Source organism: Sinocyclocheilus anshuiensis, unplaced genomic scaffold, assembly GCF_001515605.1.
Source record: "Sinocyclocheilus anshuiensis isolate Anshui unplaced genomic scaffold, SAMN03320099.WGS_v1.1 scaffold263, whole genome shotgun sequence".
In the NCBI taxonomy this organism is placed as follows: domain Eukaryota; kingdom Metazoa; phylum Chordata; class Actinopteri; order Cypriniformes; family Cyprinidae; genus Sinocyclocheilus; species Sinocyclocheilus anshuiensis.
The window spans coordinates 2,161,956-2,183,294 of NW_015549593.1; the positions used below are offsets into that span (position 1 = coordinate 2,161,956).

The 21,339-nt window shown below is 38.7% G+C and overlaps 3 protein-coding genes and 1 pseudogene across 3 annotated transcripts in view; 2 read left to right on the plus strand and 2 right to left on the minus strand.

Moving 5' to 3' along the window:
• Positions 1–7,222, plus strand: part of LOC107658294 (serine/threonine-protein kinase STE20-like) — a 10,939-nt gene extending 3,717 nt beyond the window's left edge. The window contains exons 7-13 of the mRNA XM_016446812.1: positions 145–226; positions 2,216–2,424; positions 3,614–3,657; positions 3,748–5,577; positions 5,769–5,870; positions 5,995–6,695; positions 6,844–7,222. Coding sequence (XP_016302298.1) covers positions 145–226; positions 2,216–2,424; positions 3,614–3,657; positions 3,748–5,577; positions 5,769–5,870; positions 5,995–6,695; positions 6,844–6,934 — 3,059 coding nt within the window. The 3' untranslated portion in view covers positions 6,935–7,222. The remainder of the gene's footprint in view (positions 1–144; positions 227–2,215; positions 2,425–3,613; positions 3,658–3,747; positions 5,578–5,768; positions 5,871–5,994; positions 6,696–6,843) is intronic.
• A 12-nt stretch (positions 7,223–7,234) lies between these two features.
• On the minus strand, positions 7,235–16,060 carry LOC107658298 (cyclin-T2-like). The gene is made up of 10 exons (XM_016446828.1): positions 15,824–16,060; positions 15,172–15,253; positions 14,215–14,343; positions 13,248–13,308; positions 12,650–12,712; positions 12,380–12,425; positions 9,930–10,093; positions 9,756–9,826; positions 8,654–9,665; positions 7,235–8,558 (listed from the first exon to the last, which is right to left on the minus strand). Exons 1-10 carry the CDS (start codon positions 16,018–16,020, stop codon positions 8,491–8,493), a joined length of 1,893 nt encoding a protein of 630 aa, XP_016302314.1. The 5' UTR covers positions 16,021–16,060; the 3' UTR covers positions 7,235–8,490.
• Positions 16,061–16,692: 632 nt separating this feature from the next.
• Positions 16,693–21,059, minus strand: LOC107658222 (2-amino-3-carboxymuconate-6-semialdehyde decarboxylase-like; annotated as a pseudogene).
• The window catches only part of LOC107658221 (transmembrane protein 163-like), a 31,220-nt gene continuing 29,964 nt past the window's right edge, over positions 20,084–21,339 (plus strand). The window contains exon 1 of the mRNA XM_016446684.1: positions 20,084–20,202. Within this exon, the coding sequence (XP_016302170.1) occupies positions 20,188–20,202 (15 nt within the window). The 5' untranslated portion in view covers positions 20,084–20,187. The remainder of the gene's footprint in view (positions 20,203–21,339) is intronic.

Consider the following 21,339-nt stretch of genomic DNA (forward strand, 5'->3'; position numbering starts at 1 on the left):
ATTTATTCCATTAGATAATTCTCATTTCATCTCATCCTTGAGTAATGTTGGTGTTGTGAGTTTTTATGTTGGTGCAGTAGCATAACCATGGGGCCCCTTTTACATGACTCTTTTCACCCAGTGTATTTGGCTGTGTGTCTGCAGATAACAGGATTTGCTTTGAGGGTTGGATGGAGCCAAAGATATTCATCAGACAAGATGGCAGAGATGAGAGGAAACGAAGCAGGTTAGCCAGCTGACCGCATACACATCCATTCATCACATCTTCATCAAATTAAATTAGCATTCAGATAAACATGGTAACAGGTAGTGCATTGAGAGTGTTCCTGTGGCTCAGTGGTAGAGCATTGCGTTAGCAGTGCAAAAGGTCGTGGGTTCAATTCCCAGGGAACACACATACTGGTAAAAATTGTATAGCCTGAATGCACTGTAAGTTGCTTTGGATAAAAGTGTCTGTTAAATGCATAAAAAAATAAAATAAAATCACACTTAAACACCACCAACAGCAGCTGTGTAAACGTAAAATGCACAAACTGTCCTCACAAACAATTTGCCTGCATGAAACCTCCTGTCCATGCAGTGGCTCTCTCATTTCTACACAAAGACCGTACAGAGGAGTACAGTTACAGGATCAAGCCATTGTCAGCATAAGACTATGGTTCCAGGGTGTACTATTATCCACACAGAGAGAGAGAGGAAAACTTGTCTAAGGAAGATTTAACTCTGCCCTTACTGCTAAGAAACATTCAGCATGTTTCAAAAGAAGACATAGTGGTAACACTTTACAATAAGGATAGAATAATCATGTACCAATACCTAAATTAATACTTAATTCATCATATGATTATTGAAGGCATTAACTAATCATGAACTAATGAAGAGCTATCCTTAACTACGACTGGAGTCATATGGATTCACACATGAATAACGGGAGCCTTAACTACATGTTAGTACATGTTTGATAGTTAAAGGGGTCATATGATGCTTTTTTAAAGATCATTATTTGGTGTATTTGGTGTAACAGAATATGTTGATCTCTTTGGTTTTGAGACTTTAGTCTTTGCAACTTCAGGGATCTTATCTATGCACAATCAGCTTGTAACACTCCAAAGAGAAAGGAAAACTTGAAATCGCATCATATGACCCCTTTAATGCATTAATTAGACAAACAGCCTATTTAGGAAGGAATAAGAAGTACTCTGATTTTGAAATAAATTTAAATAATTTAATTCTAACATAATTTGAGGTTTTGACATCTGCAGGTTTGTTATAAACTTCACCGGGAGGCAAAGGATTAGTTGATCCTCCTCATCAAGCATAGAATATACTAAACTAATAACTGATCTTGTCTGTTTTGTGTTGTTCTCTTTAAACTCACTCTACTGCGACTTATACGCAGCTTAGGAAAAAATAAAAACTCAAAACCCACTAAGAACATTTGTAGAACAATTCCGAAAGAAATGGCCAAACTAGAAACATACCGCAGGTAAGTTCAGAACATTTGCTGGGCGTCAGTACAGTTCACTCTCCATCCAGACGCAGGCCGTGATGATCCTGTACCACCGCTCTCTTGACTTCTTGAAAAGCCATACAACATCCCTTAACTGGGCTCAATACTCGTTGTGTTAGTACACGTGTTTGATATTAAGTATAAAATAAATCATGAGCTGAATTTAGCAATTTAGTAAGAAGTTAACAGTGAATTAATTATGGTTGGGCCCCCTTAAGTAAAGTCACGGCAAAATAATGTATTAACAAACCTTGAGTTGATGTTGCTATTAGTTTATGGGTAGTTAATAATAACTAATCCTTTGCCACACAGTAAAGTTTATAACAAATCTGCAGATGTCAAAAGCTCATTATGTTAGAATTAAATGTCAAAGCCAGAGTACTTATTCCTTCGTAAAGAGGCTGTTTGATTTAGTTTACCCTTAAATGTTAATTAATGCATTGACTATCATACATGTACTAACAAGGCTGCTGTTATTCATGCATGAATCCATATGACTCCAGTCGTAGTTAAGGATAGCTCTTCTTTAGTTCAGGATTAGTTAATGCCTTCAATAATCAGTAGTATATGATTAATTAAGTATTAATTCAGGTATAAGTATACATGACTATTCATGTACCCTTATTGTAAAGTGTTACCAATATAGATAATTTGTAAATGCTTTGAAAAATGTGAACATGCTAATGTAAATTAATTTTCACTCAGTCGAACTTCATCCTTGCCCAGCCTATGGAACGACAGAAAAGATAAAGGCAAAATAAGGTCCTTGCATCCATCACTCAGTTTGACTTCTTCCTCAATGCCTGTTCTTCCTGCTGCTCATATCACTCAGCTCAGTAAGTCTGCTCCAATGCTAATGGACCCTCTTCTTGATGCAAGTGCGCTGTTGCAAGCACGGGCTAACATTCATAACAGTAAGTATAGACAGTTGTTTATTGTGAAAGAATTGCATTAAAAAAATTAGATACATAATGTGGTTTGACAGATTTCAGTGAATAAACAAGCACAGTCAACCAAAATGTAACTGGGTCCACTAGGTTAAAGCTATTTCACACTGCACTGATAGATGCTGACCAATGCCAACAGACATGTTTGTCAGGTTTAGTCGGATCAATGCGTTACCCCTGTCAGCGTCTGTTGCTGTTGGTCACCGTTTGTTTTCACTGACTGAACATGTTCTATCAGCATTTGTCAGGTCATAGAACGCCTAAGCAGTGACAGAATCTGGTGTTGTTCATTGTTGCCCGGCATCTGCCGGTGCAGTGTGAACAACCCTTTAGGAAAGTAGCATGCAGTCCAGACTGGGTGTGTGAAGATGTACAAAAGTGTTTGTGGATTTATTGTCAGAATCACAGAAAAGAGCTGATATTGCTCCCCAAACAGACCAGATAACCTTAAGTGTTACCTAGTCTCAGCGGTTTCCAAGAAATCCACCATTAAATCCTCTTGCTGATGAGACTGGAAGAGTTTCCAAAGAACATCTACAAGTAACACAAAAATAGAAAAGGACTGTGCTTATGATGAACAAGAAGGGAAGCAGTGCCAGTGTTGATCATTTTTGTGATCCACAGATGGAGTCTGTTATTAGGATAATCTGTGATCAAGGAGACATCTACTTGTATTGTCAGAAGCTTGCACTACAGTTAGAAAATGAATGGATTAAAAGAGAATGAAGAAGCCACCATCTTAGAGAACATAATCCTGACAGAGTTACATTTACCCCAGAATCTTGCCTGTGGAGAGATTCTCACCAGATCAGCTGTAGAGATAGTCTGAGAATGAATGAAGGAATTTAGGGTATATTGTCATCAGAAGACTAAGTATTAGAGGAGACCTTCACTAATACTTTGTACAATCCATAAGAAAGAGGATTACGGGATGCTCAAGGGGTAGTTTTCAAACAAACACATGTTGCCTATATTGTGGTTGCTGAGTCACCAAAAGTCAGGACACATTCTTAATTTACTTAATGTAACTAGAGGCAACTCTACTTTTAAGTTTTAGTGTCTGTGTGCAGCTTTGATTGTAATGAAAGAAAAGCATTGGTGAGGAGGTTATAACATGAAAGAAAACCATATAATAAAAGTTTCCAATTCACTACAGGGCTTAGAGGTGCTCACACAGGGGATGACGATAACAGACAAAAGGTAAGGCAATGCTTTTTTTTTTTTACATTTCAATAAATGCAAAAAGTCTTGCCTTTAATACCCTTTTGATTGTTGTGCTGTGATTTCCAGACACTACCTACTCTATGTTCAAAGACACCCAAACATCTTGCTCCGCTGGACAATATACACCAGGATGGCTCTGCATGTTCAAATCTTGAGCACCCACTTCTCTTAAAACAAAGTAGCATCTTGCCCATCTCATCACAGTCCAGACGAAGACTGGAAAGGATCTCCAGGCCGTCTTCCAGAAGATCCAGAGGCACCCGAGCAGGCAGTGAAGAGAGCAACTCCTGCAGCAGTAGTAGCCAAGAAGAGGATGAGACTGTGCCTCAAGATACACACAAAATACATGTTTTAGAGAAGTCACTCAATCTGGAACTGGGGACCTACTTGGATTTTCAGGATTTAGTCAGTTCTGTAATACACAATACTACAAACGATAATGTAATTTCAGACAACAAGAAAGGCTACACATCTATCAAATCATTGACTGTTAGGGAAGTCAAGGATGAAATAAGATGCAAGTCTTCCAAAACAACTGAAAACTCTCCAACTATGAACTGCTGCTCGGTCTCTGAAGCACCCAAAAACATAATCAGACAAATACCTACAGTCAGAGAATCTTGTTCTGTTGCAGGTGAGAAACACCTCACCGCTGTGGATACTGGTGTAGTAGAACAAACTTCACATGAGAAGAACAAACCAATTAAGATGATCAAGAGAAATGCCAGTAAAGGCAAAACATCTATTCAGACAAATCAGTCATTCAATGTTCTGGCACACAGAAAACAAAGTGCTGTTAAAACCACAAGGAATAGGATAAATTCACCAAATCACTCAAAGGAGCAACTCAGAGAAAGTAAACCCACTAGCATAGTTATTGCAGGAGAGACTACTAACAAATATTTGCCAAGAGCACCTATAATGGCTTGTAAAAAAACTGCAACAAGGTTGGTCTCTGAACCTTTTCAACACATGAAGTCGAGTGATGATAAAGCAAGCAATAACAGTCAAAACCAACTTCACAGAGATCAGAGTAGTGCAAGAGCATCCAAAAAGCCAGCAACAGGACCAATACAGCGAGCAAAGTCTGCTGTGGATTATGTCACTTACAATGACATGTTTCTGAAGATCAGTCAGGGAGATGAAGGCCCAGCAATCTACGAAATGTTTGCGACTCCAGTTTATGAGAATCTTAAAGCAGACAGTTCTGCAGAGAGAACCAGACAGGTCCAAACAGCACGTCAAGTTAAAAGTCAGATCAATGGAAAACTAAGGGGCCAAAAAAGAGGGGAGGTTAACCGAAGGAAACAAGCTCAATCAGAGAGATCCAGTCGAGCTAAATGCAGGCAGCTCAAGCGGAGGGATAATGTTACCAAAGGGATAAAGAAACGCCCACCTTCTCCAGAGAATAAATGCCATGTCCTTGTAACCTCTGCTTGTGGAACTGTCCAGCAGAACAAATCTGAAATGCACATCGAGGGAGATGGAAGAGAAATTTCAAGTGCAGAAAGACAATATACTTCCATACTATCAGTGATTGAGGAAGTACTTTCCAACACTGTATCCAAAACAAGTCTCATAAAGGAAATAATACTTCAAGAACAAACTCCAACTGATGCAAGTGCCAAAAGTGAACCTGAAATATCATGCGAGACCAAATTGCCATCGCAGCCCCTTATCAATACCTGGACAAGTGACGGAACGGCGTCACCTTTGTACCACAGGTTTCTAGAGGAGGTTGGTGATGGACCTCTCACAGATGACCTGCTGAGGTCTTTGGCAGAGGAGTTGATCTCACTCGAGAGAAGAGACGTTGAAACACTCAAGACTGAAAAGGAAGATAGCACAGAGTTCAAACATAACTTGCCTTCAAAATTTAAGACATTTTTAAATGAGGTAACATTCTAACATACTTCACTTGTACATAGTGTCAACCAACCCTGCTCCTGGAGAGCTACCTTCCTGCAGATTTCCGACACCAACCCTGCTTCAACACACCTCTGCAGGGTAGTAGCTCTCCAGGAGCAGGGATGGCTACCCCTGCAGTATTATATGGGCCATCACAGTGAGTTTCTGTTGTTCATCAGGGTGTGTCCTCAGGTGAACTGCATTACTCTAATGGATCTTGCTCAGATGATGCTATCACATGGACAAAAGGAGAGGTTCTGGGTAAAGGAGCTTATGGAACGGTAGGTATTTAAATTAAGTAATTTTAAAGCACTCTTCCTAGCTATAGTATAAACAATTATGATTTTCAAAATGTTCTCCAAGCATAATCAATTACAAAGCTATGTTTACATTTTTTATTCATAGGTGTATTGTGGGCTAACCAGTCAAGGTCAGCTGATTGCAGTAAAACAGGTGGCACTGGATGCTTCAACTTCAGAGATGGCAGAAAAAGAGTATGAATGCTTGGAGAGAGAAGTGGATCTTCTTAAGACCCTTCATCACACTAACATTGTTGGTTTCTTGGGCACAGCTCTCTGTGAGAATACTGTAAGCATCTTCATGGAGTATGTTCCAGGTGGGTCAATCTCAAATATCCTGAGCCGGTTCGGACCTTTGCCAGAGAAGGTCTTCGTTCTATACACTCGACAAATTCTGGAAGGTGTTGCCTATTTTCATGCTAACAGGGTCATCCATAGAGATCTGAAGGGGAACAACATTATGCTTATGCCCAACGGATTGATCAAGCTAATCGACTTTGGTTGTGCTCGCCGTCTTAGCTGTCTTCAGACTTCAACTGGAAGTAAGAGTGACGTTCTGAAGTCTGTGCATGGTACCCCATACTGGATGGCACCAGAGGTCATAAGTGAGACAGGTCATGGACGAAAATCAGACATCTGGAGCATTGGCTGTACTGTGTTTGAAATGGCCACAGGAAAGCCACCCCTCGCACACATGAACAAGATGGCAGCTCTTTTTTACATTGGGGCTCAAAAGGGCTTAATGCCATCTCTGTCTGATGACTTCTCTACAAATGCAAATGGCTTTGTCAAGGCTTGCCTAACCAGGTAATTTGCTTTTACTCAAAAATGAAATATTTGCTCTGGTTATTTTGTGCTAAGGAGTTTTTTTAAATCTATTGTATATTATTGTAAAATCTCCCCAGATTATTATCTTGGGTGTTTTGTAACAGTGGAACAATTTTCCTCTTTGCAGAGATCCAAAGCAACGACCTTCAGCAGAGGAACTGTTAGGACATCCATTCATCTTTCATCACAGCCAAGCCTGCAATAGGCCAATGAACTGAAAACTTGATTCACCAAATCAAAAAGTAACTTTTAAAAACCTTGATACAAAGCAAACTGATACTGTGACCCAACATAATTTAACATGGAGAAAAATCTAATTCATAAAATAACAGTGAAGATCTGTAAATAGTTATTTGACAAACGTGCCAATAAGTTCTTAACACAATAAATGATCACATAAAGACTGAGGTTAAGGTAGTGGAAACCATGGAATTTATTATTAAATCTAAATAAAATTGGGAAAAGACAAAAAAAAAAGTGCCAGGGTTTGCATTTGCCTTATCCAACTGCAAGGCAAAAAAAAAAAAAAAAAGCCAGAGTTTGCACTTGCCTTATCCAACTGCAATTCAGTGATCCAAAGTAAAATCATGGTGTGTACAATGCTGGCCTCATTTACCAATAGCTTCACACTAAAAAGAATCAAAATCAAATGATCAAAACCATTCATCCATATTCAGAAATAATGTTGAGGGCCTGTGAAAGCCCAGATCTCTTTGGGTCAGCACTGTGATAATGAACTCAATCTCCTTTTACCCACCTATATTTCTGGTCATTTTTGACTGACTTACAGAGTTGCACAAATAGGCTACTGCTTCAAGCCAAGAAATATATAAAATGCACTTCACAGCGAAGGTTATGTAAACTTTATAGAACTATACTTTTTGAGGCACAGCCTTTGGCATCCAGCTTAAGGTCATCTTGCAGGTCAAAAAAGGTACAAATTGCATGGCCTCTGACAACATGCCAGGTAATTGGCAGGGTGTGGATTGCCTGCTAGTTCACCCTCTCCTGATAGCACTGGAAGGCTGCGCTAGAGATGCCAATGATAGATTCTAACACTGAGTCACAAAATCCCCCCTACCCCTATATATATATATATATATACACAAGCAGCTCCAAACCTGAGAAGTTATGGTACAGCTTTTAACATACGAGAATGTATGTAAATTTTTCTTCACAATCTGTAAACAACTATCTCGTCCCTTTCATTATAAACATGCAGTTCATATAGAAGGTATCAGATGAGGGGAAAGGAAACAAAGAAACATTCAAGGAACTATGGAACTTAAATCTTGATTCTGCATTCTTTCTACTAACTTTGTTTAACAAATGAGAGGAGCGTCAGTCATTTTAGAGGGTACTTTCAGTCTTACAAATTTTCATTGTGGCAAAAACATTCATCACTCATTATGCTTTTATCATGAAAAGTTTTTTTTTTTTTTTTTACTATAATGGCCCTGACATTCGTATACTGGCTCACGCATACATACAGACTGCTCGTGAAGGAATACTGAGGAAAGCAGCAGTTATACAGAGATGGCGAGACTGAACCGAACTGCCAGAAGATCGGGAAGCATTTTTATTTTCTTTCTCTTACTCTTCACATTCCTGTTTTTTTCCTCATTCTAATAATGAAATCTATGCTTGACTTTCTCTTATATTTTATCCTCTTTCCTATCAGTTCAGGAGTCCATTCCTTGGGCACTTAATAGCGAATCAAGCATGTCAAAAGTATCTGTAGTCTGTGTGTTGGCCATTAGCTAGGCAGGAGCCCTCAGGGCCATGGCTCTCCACTGGTTTCCTGTCCAGTTTCACTAGGGTGCTGAGATGTCCGTAGCCCACCTGGTATGTGACAGGGGGAGGGGGGAAGGGAAGGTTAAGAACAGAGCTGTGAGATGACACACACTGCTGAACAGAGGAACAATGAGAGGAACTACCTGCACCGCCTTTGGAGCTTTTGTTCTTTTTAGAGTGGTGATTGTGGCTGCCGTCGGGGTTCACCCTCTTACGTGAGGAACTGGAAGCAGAGCTTGTGCCATCACCACTGGAACCTACTGGGCTCCGAAGGGCCGAACCAGATGCGGGTACCTCAAGGCTGCTCCTGCCGTTGCCGCTATGCGTGTGCGTGTGTGAGTGGCCGTGTTTGTGATGGTGACGATGGGCTGAGTGGTCTCTGTGTTTCTCCTTGCTCACAAGCGGGCTGAAATGTTTGCTCTTTGCAGCACCCTCGTCAGAGGAGCTGTGTCGCTCAGAGGACACCTTTATTTTCATGTTTAGCTCCTCCTTACTTGATCCCTCCTTTTCGCTCTGGGAGGGAACCGGAAGACGCAGTTTTAAAGAGCTCCCTTTCTCGCGTTTGTCCTGGAGCTTGTCCTTGAGTTGGGGCAGGTGTTTCCGGTGATCCGTCTGTGTTGGAGCACCATAGACCTCAGTCTCCACGTTCTGCTGCTCTTGCCTGCGTTTCTGCACTGCCATCTCACCAGCGTGTTTCTCCCTGTACTTGTCCAGAGACATCTTCTGTGTGGGTGCTGCAGGTGGTGGATAGGTCGCGGCCTGGTGCTTCGCCCCACCACTGGCCTTATGTTCGTGTTTGGCAGGGTTTAACTCTGCACATTTGTCAGGCCGGTGTGGGTGCATAGAACTGTGTGGGGGAAGTTGTTTGACAGAATACTGGTCTGAGTGTACTTGGTCCTGAGGCCAGTCACTGGGGGCGGTGTACGTGTATGAAGTTCCCTGCATGTTGGCAATGGAATCAAGAGAAAGACTGCTGCTTGAGTTGCTTGGCAGGGTCACTGGGAAAGACGTGGAGGCTTTGGAGAAAGCTGTATTTGTAGAAACCCCAGGAAGGGCATCCATCAAGGACATGTCCTGGGTTAATGAAGGTCCCGCTAAAGAGCTGCTGTCTGAGGCCTGACCATCTGATTTGGGCTTCTTAGCAGCTTGCGTAGCCTAGAAATAAACACAACAACAACTATGTGTTATCCAAATTAAACAATCTAAAGACACCAAATGCATGATTCATCTAGTCTAATCACTTACCCTCCAGTTACGAATCCTCTTCAACCTGCTGGGTGTCTTCTCTAATATTTGCAGAAACTCGTGGGTCAGTTCTACAACAAAATTTGAATGAATATAATTTATGGGTGACTTACACAACAAATAGGGCAAAATGAGCCAAATGATATATGGTAATTTAGGAGAATGCTCATTTACCATCAAGAAGTTCAAGTGTAACTGAGCTGTCCACATACTCCCACCAGTGCTTTCCATCGGTGGAAACAGGGATCTCCCAGTTGGACCACTTGCAGGCCAGGTGAATGCAGACGCAGGCGATAACTGTGGGCTTGTACTGCAAGCAGAAGGTGGTGAGGTGCAGACTGCAAGAGCAGCATGAGGAAGAAAAAACAACAACAAAGAAAGCACAAAACGATCAGTCACTGAGCGGACAGAAGGCAGTGTTTAACATCTAGAGAATATTATTAAGGAAGCACTGAAGCCACTAAGATATTCCCCAATTGTGAGTAACACTTCCAAAATTTACCTGCACAGTTCAAAAACTACTTGATTTAGCACCATGCAATTAAGGTAGACAGTAGTTTACAAAGGGTACAAACTGAATGGCAAAAGACAACATGAGAAGGGATGCGCCAATCAAAAATTTGAAATGGTCAGAAAAAAAAAAATTCAAGCAGAACTTCCTGAACATGTTATCCATGTAAAGAAACAGATTGGCTTAAGAGGAAATGGTCTACAAGGCCTAATGTTGGAGTGCAGTCAGCCAATTCTGATCAGCAGCTGATCAGTTTTATCATCCCTACATTTGAAGTTTAGAATAGCAGTAGAAAATTCTACAAGTTCTATAAATCAGTTATACATTGTGAAATTAAATCTGTGCAAGCAAAAGAATAATAGGGTTGTTACTCAATCAAGGATAAACTTGACACTATTGACATAATACTGTACATTCAATAACAGGCGTAAAAGCCTGCAGTCAACAGAATCATAGGGAACAGTAAAGCAAACAAGCATATGGTTACCATCCGTATTTACCAAATTGCAAGCCCATGTTATGAAAAACAAAACAGGGCTGACTGTTTGGCCTCATCAAGTGCTTATTATTTAATCTCTGTAAACTTGCCTACATCTCTAAAAACAATGTTAGTATTTTAATGTGGAAAGTAGTTACTAAAAGGAAATGCATCTAAACTGCATCAATAGTCCCTGAAGAAGCCATGAGGAATCAAAGATTCCTCTACCAAAATGCTAACAATCTTTTAGTGATCTTTTAACAGTTTTACATTGAACAAAGTAGTGTTTTACTGACATTTGAAACAAATAATAAACTGAAGCCTCAGTCAAAGCTGGATGGTAACCCTGTGCTACAGAACAGAATCAATGTTTGGACATGGGGTAAGAGGAGCCTTTAAATCCTAATGGAACAAAGACAAACAAATGATGACTGCAACATTCATTGCATTATAGGTGATAACTAGGTCTAAAAAAGACCTAAAAAACAGCCTCTACTTTTATTCAAAAGAATAAAAAAATGCAAGGAAAATACACAAGGGAATAAAAATTATAAGATCATCCATCATCGGACACATTGGCCATACAAAACTATGCTTGATTTATCAATCAAGTTCTGTTAATTCAGTTTCAAAAACTGTAAAGTCCACGTCCTTTGAGGGCAAAACAAAGGCCCAAAAAAAAAAAAAAAAAAAACCTCAATGGCCACATTATATGCAGACCATGTGTTGAGCATATGCCGCTCTAGTCCCATGTTCAGACATCACATACAATGCTGCAGTATCCCTATGCAAACAAGGGGGCAAACACTAATGAAAGGTAACCTGATTTAAAAATAATTAAGACAATAACTACACAATGAGGGAGACCAAAAACAGACAAAAAAATCCTCAATTTGATTAAATTACAATGATGACTACACCCTTTAAGGACCTTTTGTTACACACCTGATACCAACAATTTTTCAGGATTGTAATGGGTATAAAAATACATAGCCAAATGAAACAACTATTTTTAATTAAATCGGTCCTTAATGGGTTTATTTGCATTAAAACAAAGGTATTTCACAATGGAAGCACGACAGATGTCTGTATCTCAAAATCAAGTCAGGCAGTGAATGACAAAAAAAAAAAATTGTAATAAGCCAAAAAAAAAAAAAAAGTACTTCTAAATAGTTTGAATACGAAAGACCAAAACAAAGGTTAAATTATCACTTTGAGAATAACAAAATCATAGGAAAAAACAAAGGGGTCTGGGTACTTACCATAAAGACTTCTATGTAATGTTTACATCTGTGTAATCTTTAGCTGCTATTCAGGCTACCAAAGTGTCTTTTTTTAGACAAATGCACTCCTGTAACCGAGCAAACGTGAGGTTCAAGAGCACCACTACACTTCACATTGTGCATTCAACCCCTCTGTGCCAACAATGATCCCCCGTACAATACACCGCACTGCAACCGGGGCCGGTGCCACCGAACCCCCTCCCCACCCTGCTCTGAGGGCATGTTTGAGAGGGGGGGGGCGTCCCAGTAGCCACCGGTGCAAGGAGGGTGTTGGACACTGGTAGGGTAACCTGCAGTAAAGGAAGCTATAGTGTGCAGTCACAGTGCAACAAATGAGGTTCTGGATAACAACCTGTTGGTAGCCATGAAATAGGAAGTCTGTGCCAGATCCTTGCTTGCTGTGAAAGTAAACAGAGAGAGAATGGCAAAAGAATGAGAGTGAGTCAAACTATACACGCGAGTAAGAATGAGACCCAGTTACGCTCAATACAGTGAGATTTACCTCTCCAAGAACGGCATGCTTAGCCATAACACAAAAGCCAATAGTTTGATTCAAAGACTAAACAAGCACTGTTTTGTATCTAAAGTTGATTGCAGTGAGCATATGAAGGAAAGTCTATACCTCGCACTAGCTGGGAACATTTCACCACATCAGTGTGTGGATGTTCAATTGTTATTTCAAAGCCTGCAATATAAAGCACATGAATTTCATTCACAGCTGAATCAAACTGCTTTCAACACCTGTGGATCATGAAAGATAATCATGCATTAGTTAGAACAAAGCCTTTAAAATGATGCAGAATTATTGAGATGATACCCATGTATCATGTGGCAAAATAACATCCCAGATTAACTGAAAATCAATTTGGTTTCTTTGCAACAAGGTTTCAAAAAAATGTGAAATCACTGCGTTCATCCCCCACTTAGGTTGCGCAGATCAGTAAAAATCGTAATGACTTCACATGGAAAAAAAGCAGGATCCACACACATTCAATACTTAATGATTTTGGGGATTTTTATTATACAAAAGGCACAAATGGATCATCAAATGTCTGCACGTTTGCAAAAAGGTTTAAAATCACCATTCTGGTGAATTTAGTCATAATGATACAACTTTTCAGGCAAATACTCCGAGTAAAATGTTTTTTTTTCCAGAGGTGAACCACTGTCAGCAAGTTCACTAATATTCAGTTGAAAGAAACCTCCTTCCATAGACTTACCTAAAGTCTGCAGCACTATGGTTTCAAGTATCACCAGCTCTTGAGCTTGCTGGAGGTATGCCTGAAGTTCAATAGACAATCATTACACGAGGCTTGTAATGTGTCTTTCTGTATATTCAACCCATAAACTGAATTCTCTGCACCCTTCCAATTACAGGCAACACTAATTGTTTGCCGCACAGTTATTTTTTTACTTGTCTTTTTCAAGACACTTTTTTTTCCTCATTCAAGAGAAATTAAATTTAATGAGATTTCTGTCCCAGCACTGACACACTGGATGTCTAACGTCAGTGTCTCACTAGTCCATTTTTAGTTGTAAGCCTCATTTACATTGTTGCTGGAGAATCGTGGGAATCACAGGTTCTGTGAGATTCACATGAACGGGAAAGAAATAACAGAGGCATTTGTTTAATTTGCCACCCCCTGTCATTCTTAAAGGAATAGTTCACTCAAAAATTAAATCTCTGTTATCATTAACTCACGCCATGTTGTTTCAAAGCCATAAGACACTTGTTCATCTTCAAAACTTTCAAATATGGTCAGGGGAACTTGCGTGACGCGCAAGATCAAACTTCATTGGTTCTCATGTGTCCAGCAAGCACGTTTGAGCTTCCTTTAACCATCTTTGATCAGGTTTCAATAAAAATATCTTCATTTCTTTTTTGAAGATGAACAATAAACTTTTGGAACAACCTGAGGGCGAGTAAATGATGACAGTTTTTATTTTTGGGAGAACTAAACATTTAATCGGTGTATATGACAAAAGAGGACAAGATTTTTTAAAAACAGTTGGCAGGTGAGAAACCCCTGATCAAAATCAAGTTGTTTGGAGTTGACTAGTGAGACGCCTAATTCTGTAGTGACAGAATCTAAACACACTTATGTGTAGCATAAATTATTCAATGTGATGAAAAGGTTGAGAAAATTGAAGAAGAAAATTAAAACAATAATAATACCCAGGACTTACATTACTCTTTGTATCCAGTGGAGGCTCCTGGGGGTTTAAACACGCATGAGCTACTTTAATGACATGTTCGAGTTTCCGTGGTTGCTCTTCAACTTTTGCAGCCAGAAATAATGCTGTTGGGGAGGTGGTCTAGAGAGGAAAGAAAAAATGTCAATGTCATGTCAAAAGATGCAAGCCTACTTTAAAAGTTTTTTTTTACTAAAAAATTTAATTTCTGTCATTATTTACTCACTCTTATGTCATTCCAAACCCATAAGACTTTCATTAATCTTCGAAACACAAATGAAGATACTTTTAATGAAACCTGAGAGATTTCTTTGAAACTTTATAAAGTTCCTAGAGATCATAAAAAACTATGATTTGAGCAGTTTAGTCTTCTGAAGAGAGACAATCGGTTTAAATAAAAAGATTGAATTTAGGCTTTTATTCACATAGAAACATCGATCGAAGCACATACATCAGATATGTTAAACGGAAGCTCAAACATGCTTGCTTGACTTGCGAGAACCAATGAGGTTTGTTCTCATGTGTTTTGGGTGAATGGACTTTTAATGGCCGGACAGAAATTTCTACAGGTCTCATTAAAATATCTTCATTCATGTTTCATTTGAAGATGAATGAAAGTCTTAAGAGTTTGGAATTACATGAGGGTGAGTAACTGATGACAGAATTGTAAATTTAGGTTAAAGTGTCTAATTAAAACATCAAGATCACCAGAACTGATGAAAAATGTTTTCACAGCTGGGTAGACCAGTTATTATCAGGTTCATAGCTGTGGTTAACAGTGTTCTATAATGTATCTATTTCACCTTCATTTTGGAAACTGCATTAACAGTTGCACTGAGGGACCATCCTTACACTCCAGGTGAAACACTCATGAATATTCATGAGTATGTGTATATTAGGTTGAAAAGGGTATATGTAATGGATGCAGGCAGTGCGGATGGAAACACTTACATTTCTGTGGAATTTGGAGAAAGAGTGGTACATATAAAATCTGTGCATGTAAGCAATGGCAGTATTTATTGTGAGTTGAGAACTGATGTTTAGAGTTAAGGAAAACGTATGATTACATAACTTAAACCATTTACTGACCTAATTACGTATTCGTGTTCCGTAGTGATAAAAGTTGGCCAAAATACTGATATATCATTTTTTATTAAAAAAAATAAAAAAAGTCAAAACAATTACATAATTCATATCTTTAATGTTTATGGGAACCGGCCTGTTCGCGTGCCACTGACATCAGATGCGTGCTGTCACGCGCCTGAGTGACTTGAACATAAACAACATAAATCCACGGTACAACTAGCTCATTGTTATGTTACATATATAGACAGACTAGCTAGATAACACGTACATATACAAACCGCACGTTAATCATTTGTAGAACATTAACATTAATCAGCAAGCGTCTGTGCGAGACGTGTGCGCGCTGCTAACATAAGGGGGTTTAATTGACCACCTCAGATAATTTCAGCCGAGTTCACAGTTATTACAGATATTCGTGGTACACAAAAGTGATAGAAATTATAGTTGTGAAGGCAACACGAACAGTCACAGCGAGAGACGGAAACGGGCCTGCTGTTGATCAGCGTCTGAAGGATACACATTAAGTCTCTGGCCCATGTCCTGAATAAGATTCGCGGCTTGCTGTCGATACGACAGCTCTCTGTCTGGCTCCACTCCGCAGCGGCGAGACGGGGTGTTTTCGAGCTGTTCCCGGGTAAAAAACCATTTGGACGATGATCCCCGGCACGCCGCCATTACCGTCCAGCAGACGAACAGAGAACGAGCGTCACGCATTTTCACCAACGTCACTACGGCGCCACGTCCTTGACGTACGTCCTACAATGCGGTTCTTCTTCTTCTTGAAATTTTATTGGTGGTTGACAAACAACAAAATGGTGTATTTCCGCCACCAACTGGAATGGAGTGTGGATCAAAAATTGACTTCCACCGACCTTTTTTCTCTTTATCCCATTGTTTTTGCCACCTTTCTTTCAGTCTTTTCTTAATAATACTACAATGCGGTTCTGCTGGGAACTGTAGTTTATTTTCGCTCATAGTTTTCTCGCTTATATTGTTTAGTATGAAGGATAATTGTAGGATGTGTTGTGTGTACGAATACTAGGTGGTTTGAGTAATACTTTAAAAAACAAAAATGTTTTATTGAAATCCTTTTGAGTTAATTATTGAAAGCAAACATCAGACTCATTTTGTATCACCTGGCAGACGGTTATTTGTAGGTGTAGGCTATATATATCCTCCTGAGACCCAGCTATGGAGTTTTTGCCTCTGTAGTGGACATTATATTTTAGTGAATTTCTCTGAGAATTTTTATTTCTGGTTCTCAGGAGGATATGAATAAAATATGGCATATTCTTTGTGGTTTAACATAATTTATTTAATGCCATAATTTATTTTAACCAACTATTTGTTACAATTTAACAAACCTTTTTTAAAATGGGAAAGAAAACAGAAAATATTTTTCTAGACAACTGTAGATCTGATAACTGTATTCTCAAGAGTCAAGATTAGAATCTGTAAAGAAATTTAAAATAGACAGAAGGGTGTCATCCTTAATTAAATATAAATCAATAAAAAAAAAAAAAAGCAAATCAAGTAAGGTTTAATTCTCATGACCCAGCTCTCTGGTAACATACTTATGATACACACTGATCAGTCACTCAAGCTGTTTTCTTGACAGACCTAAAAATTCCAGAGCATTCCCAGCAAGCAGTTTATCCTAAACAAAAGAGTAAAATAAAGATAAGCTGTAAAGTGACGAGCACAGTGTATTTGCAATTTGATGTTTAAAATAAAACCTAGTGTATTCAGACAGATAGATAAATAGATAGATAACTGTTTATCTTACCTTTAGCAAACTATCAAGCCCATCCATGGATTCAATCAGTGCACCTGGCTCCAGTTCCCCCAGTGGAAATGGGTAATCTGTGCCTAACATCACTTTATCCTGCAAGAAACAGAATACCAAAAAATAAATAGCACATATTAAAAAATCTCAGAGATGTATGTATATTGCTTCACACTTTCTATTACCAGAATAGAAAGGTCCTGCACATGAAACATCTAGCTTTGCCATTTCATCACTTAGAGTTCACTTAGGTAGCTCCTTATATAAATCGCTAACTAAATATTATTGTGCCTCTTCTGTTACAGGGAGATTTAGCATTACTGCTGATATAAGAATTAAAATAACTACCTTTCCTATGACTTCCATGAGTAACTTCAGAGAAAGTGGGTCGTGCACTAGAGAATCGGTGTAGAAAGATCCTGAGTATTTGCGTGGGTTGATCTTGTTGTCGGTTGCACAAAGATCAGGTCGCACTTTAAAGCCATGCCACTAAAGTTGTTTTGTAATCCACAAAATGATAAATTGATTATCTAAAAATAATATGAATATTTTTACCTCCATGAGCAAAGCAGACCTTAAGTTTGGGAAATCTTTCAAAAACACCTCCAAAAATCATGGAACAAATTGCCATTGTAGTTTCTGTTGGCATACCTGTCAAAAAGTGGAGCCAAACAAAGATTACGACATACTGTACTAATCTTCCACAAAACCACAAAAGTAATTAAAAACTTAAATAAAAAATGTATATGAAATAAAATTGATATAAAATAAAAATTAATAATAATAAAAAAATTGCAATCAGATTTTTGTTTTTTTTTGTACTAATCAGAATCTGCTATTAAATATAAAAACCTTGACATCACATGCAAGACACTCAGTCAAACCCACCAACTAACCAGGGCAGCCAGTATTTTGCCATTCTACCATCTGTCTGCATGTCCCATGGATGCACAAATATTGAGCAGTTGAGTTCCTCAGCGGCCTGTAGTAAGAGGCAAAATATTGATAACAATGCCTTACAAACTGAGACAAAGCTAAATGGCTGCTTGACAAAATAATCACAAAGAGACCAAATACTTTAGTGTGACTGTGGCATGGTCTACTAAAAGCAAATGGACTTACAGCATAGACAGGATATAGCTCTGTAGCATTGAGGTCCCATGTGTTTATATGAGAGCCAATTTGCACTCCAGGGAATCCGAGCTGATTCACACACCGTCTCATCTCCTGTACTGCCAGATCAGGGGCCTGCATGGGCAGAGTACCCAGCCCAACAAAACGCTTTGGAAATTGCTTTACTGTAGCAGCCAGATCATCATTCAATATCCCACACAGGTCCAGTGTGTCATGGGGTTTGGCCTTTAGAAATGCAGTGGAACATCAAAAAGAATTTAGAAGTAAAAGTGGCGAATGTCTATATATAGCACTGTAAGGTACAAAAGCTAAAAAGTTTTTCTTTGTATCTTATGTAACCCCAAATGGTACATATCAGTACCTTAAAGTACCTAAATAGTACCTAAAGTGTATATAATAGTACCGTTTGACCACCACAATGAAAAACTGTCCCTTTTTTTTCTGAGAGTGTATCACTTAAATTCTCATGTTAATTTTCATGTTACGTCTTACCCAGTAGCTGAACATCACAGGCACAGTGGAAAGGGCCTGTACTGTCACTCCTGAAAAAATGAAAACAAATCTCTGTAATAAGTATTAACAATGACATAAAGTTGAACTGGTCTGCAGATAATGTACAAATAATGTAAATAAGAATTTTAAATATAAAACTTGTTTGTTTATTAGATAAAAAAGTATCTGAAAACAAAACCACAAAACATTTTCATTGAGAAATAGCTACTGCTTTACTCTCTTTACCGTGTTTGTCCATATCCCGAATCCGAGCCTCCGCATCCCAGCAGTTCTCCTGAATCACTCTGAACAATTTCCCATCCTTCATCATTTTAGCTTCACCCTGGTACACACAAACCCATGGTGTTTTTTTTAACATGAAAAATTAGAAATTTCTGCAGCCATGCACTGGTATTATTCACATTGCCACATGACAAATTGTATTTTCAGCCACTTGGTGGCAGTGGAGAGCAAGATTAAATACATACAGTAACTCAATGCAGTGGATTTTAGATTAGAAGGAGGTGCAAAGTTTTTAGCATGACAAGCACATTTTACATCAGCAATCAATGTTCATCTGCAGTTCAGAGAATATGAATTTCACTTCAGAGTGGTAAATTGTGATGAAAATATTTGTTACAATTATCTTTATTGCAGTCATTCAGTCTATCTTGTTGTTTACTTATTATAAGGTACATTATGTATTAGGCACGGCTGAAATGTAAGATTTATCAAAGTCTATGTGTGGGTGTGTTTATATATGCAGCAGCCCTATTGCTGTGCTCAAGGTGAACCATTTCAGTCTGATATTTTACTGAAGCTAAACCCCATGTGGAGCTCTACAGCTGCTCAGACAGGGAGTGCAGGGAAGGCCTGCTGTCCTCTTTTTCCACACACACAAGCACTCCTGAGTGTCCTGCCGATATTCTCAAGAATGAGTGCTTTCTAGGAAGTCTTGCTCATTTGGTTTGAAAAGAAAAGCAGTGGAGCCTGACGAGGAATTAATGCAAAAAACTGGGCTGCTAGAGCTACAGTGACTCACATCAAAATGTTTTAATGAGCAGTTGTGTACATTATTCTTGTGTTTGAGTGTTTCTGTTTTAGAGTTCTTCCTACTGCACCAAAGAACAGAATAAGCTGAGCATCTGAGTAGACCAGAAACCACCTGAGACACCAGCTGAAGCACAGTACAGAACAATCCAATTACTCTAAAGGACTGCAGGTATAAAGAGGCTGACAGATGCTTTAACATCCTCCTGCTCTGAGTGGAGGATCAGATCTGTCTCTGCTGTCCACTCATTCCTCATGGGGGTCGTAACATACTCTCACACACTCACGCTTTCTCTCTGGAAGAGCTCGCGAGAGATCATGCCAGCTGGATCTATGGCCAAGCATGCAGAACCCTTTCCATCCAGCTGGTCTTCTTCCACCATCATCCCACTAAACTGCAGACTGAGCTGATTTTCTCCATGAGCAATGATCAGGTGTGTAAAGGGTGTATTAGAATGTTAAACTTACTTTGCAGTGATGGTGGAGCTGAATGAATCCGCCATATCCATATCTCTGTGAAACATGAAGAGAATGCTAAGGTGAATTTTAAGATATAATTTTACATCATAGTATTACACTTTTACTATGGCAAATATAAATAAATAAATTTTATATACTTTAATGGAAAATAATTTTTGATTTTATTTGCATGTTAAGACATGAGAAATGATTAATAGAGTCTTGCTCAGATAAGCAAGCAATAAAGGTCAGGGTTGGTGATCAAACCCTTTCATTAATGTTTAACAGATGCATGCATTTTAAGAGTAAACCTGAAGTAGTGTCTTGTTTAACACAATTAGCATTGAAAAGAACATTTTAGGTTTAGCCGTTAACATCAACATCTGATATTCTAAAATTGGACATACAGATTTTTTCTTTATATTTAGACATTTCCTGTATATTAAATGCTGGGGAAAAGAGTACAAATGTACAGCTGACCAAAATATATCAAAATCCAATTTGGTAGCCTGTTTATAGAAGCAAGTCAACGTCCAAGTGAAATAATGTAAAAATGTTGACAAATATGTTATGAGCCAGGTAATCTTGCATGGCTAACCTATGATGACACATTATTTAAAGGTAACTTTCATATCTTAAGCAACCTACCTGTTTCAGGTCGGGCCATTCCTTTGGTAAAATATGATTATGAATATCAATCTTCATGCTGCTGACATTAAGAGCTCAAATTGTAGGCCTGAAGATTTGACAGTCTTGTAAACGTAATGTTCACCCCTCCTGCAGTTGTGAATGTTCAGCAGTGTGTGAAACAGAAAACAAACATTCCAACCCCTGTCCTGTCTTTTGAAATGGCCCAATGAAAACCCCTGAGAAGAGACACAGCAAGCAGTATTAGCTTTTTATGACTTGTCTGCATGAATTCATACCTGTATACATTTTATGAATTGACTGAACAAATTAACGTCTTCGTAACTTATGCAATATATATGGCAGACTTTTGGTTAAAACCAATGGTTAAAAAAATGAATAAACACACAAATAAGGTTTAAAAATATATAAGGAGAGACTGCTGTCTGTAATAAATATTTTCAAGGGTGTTTCAATGAATTCAG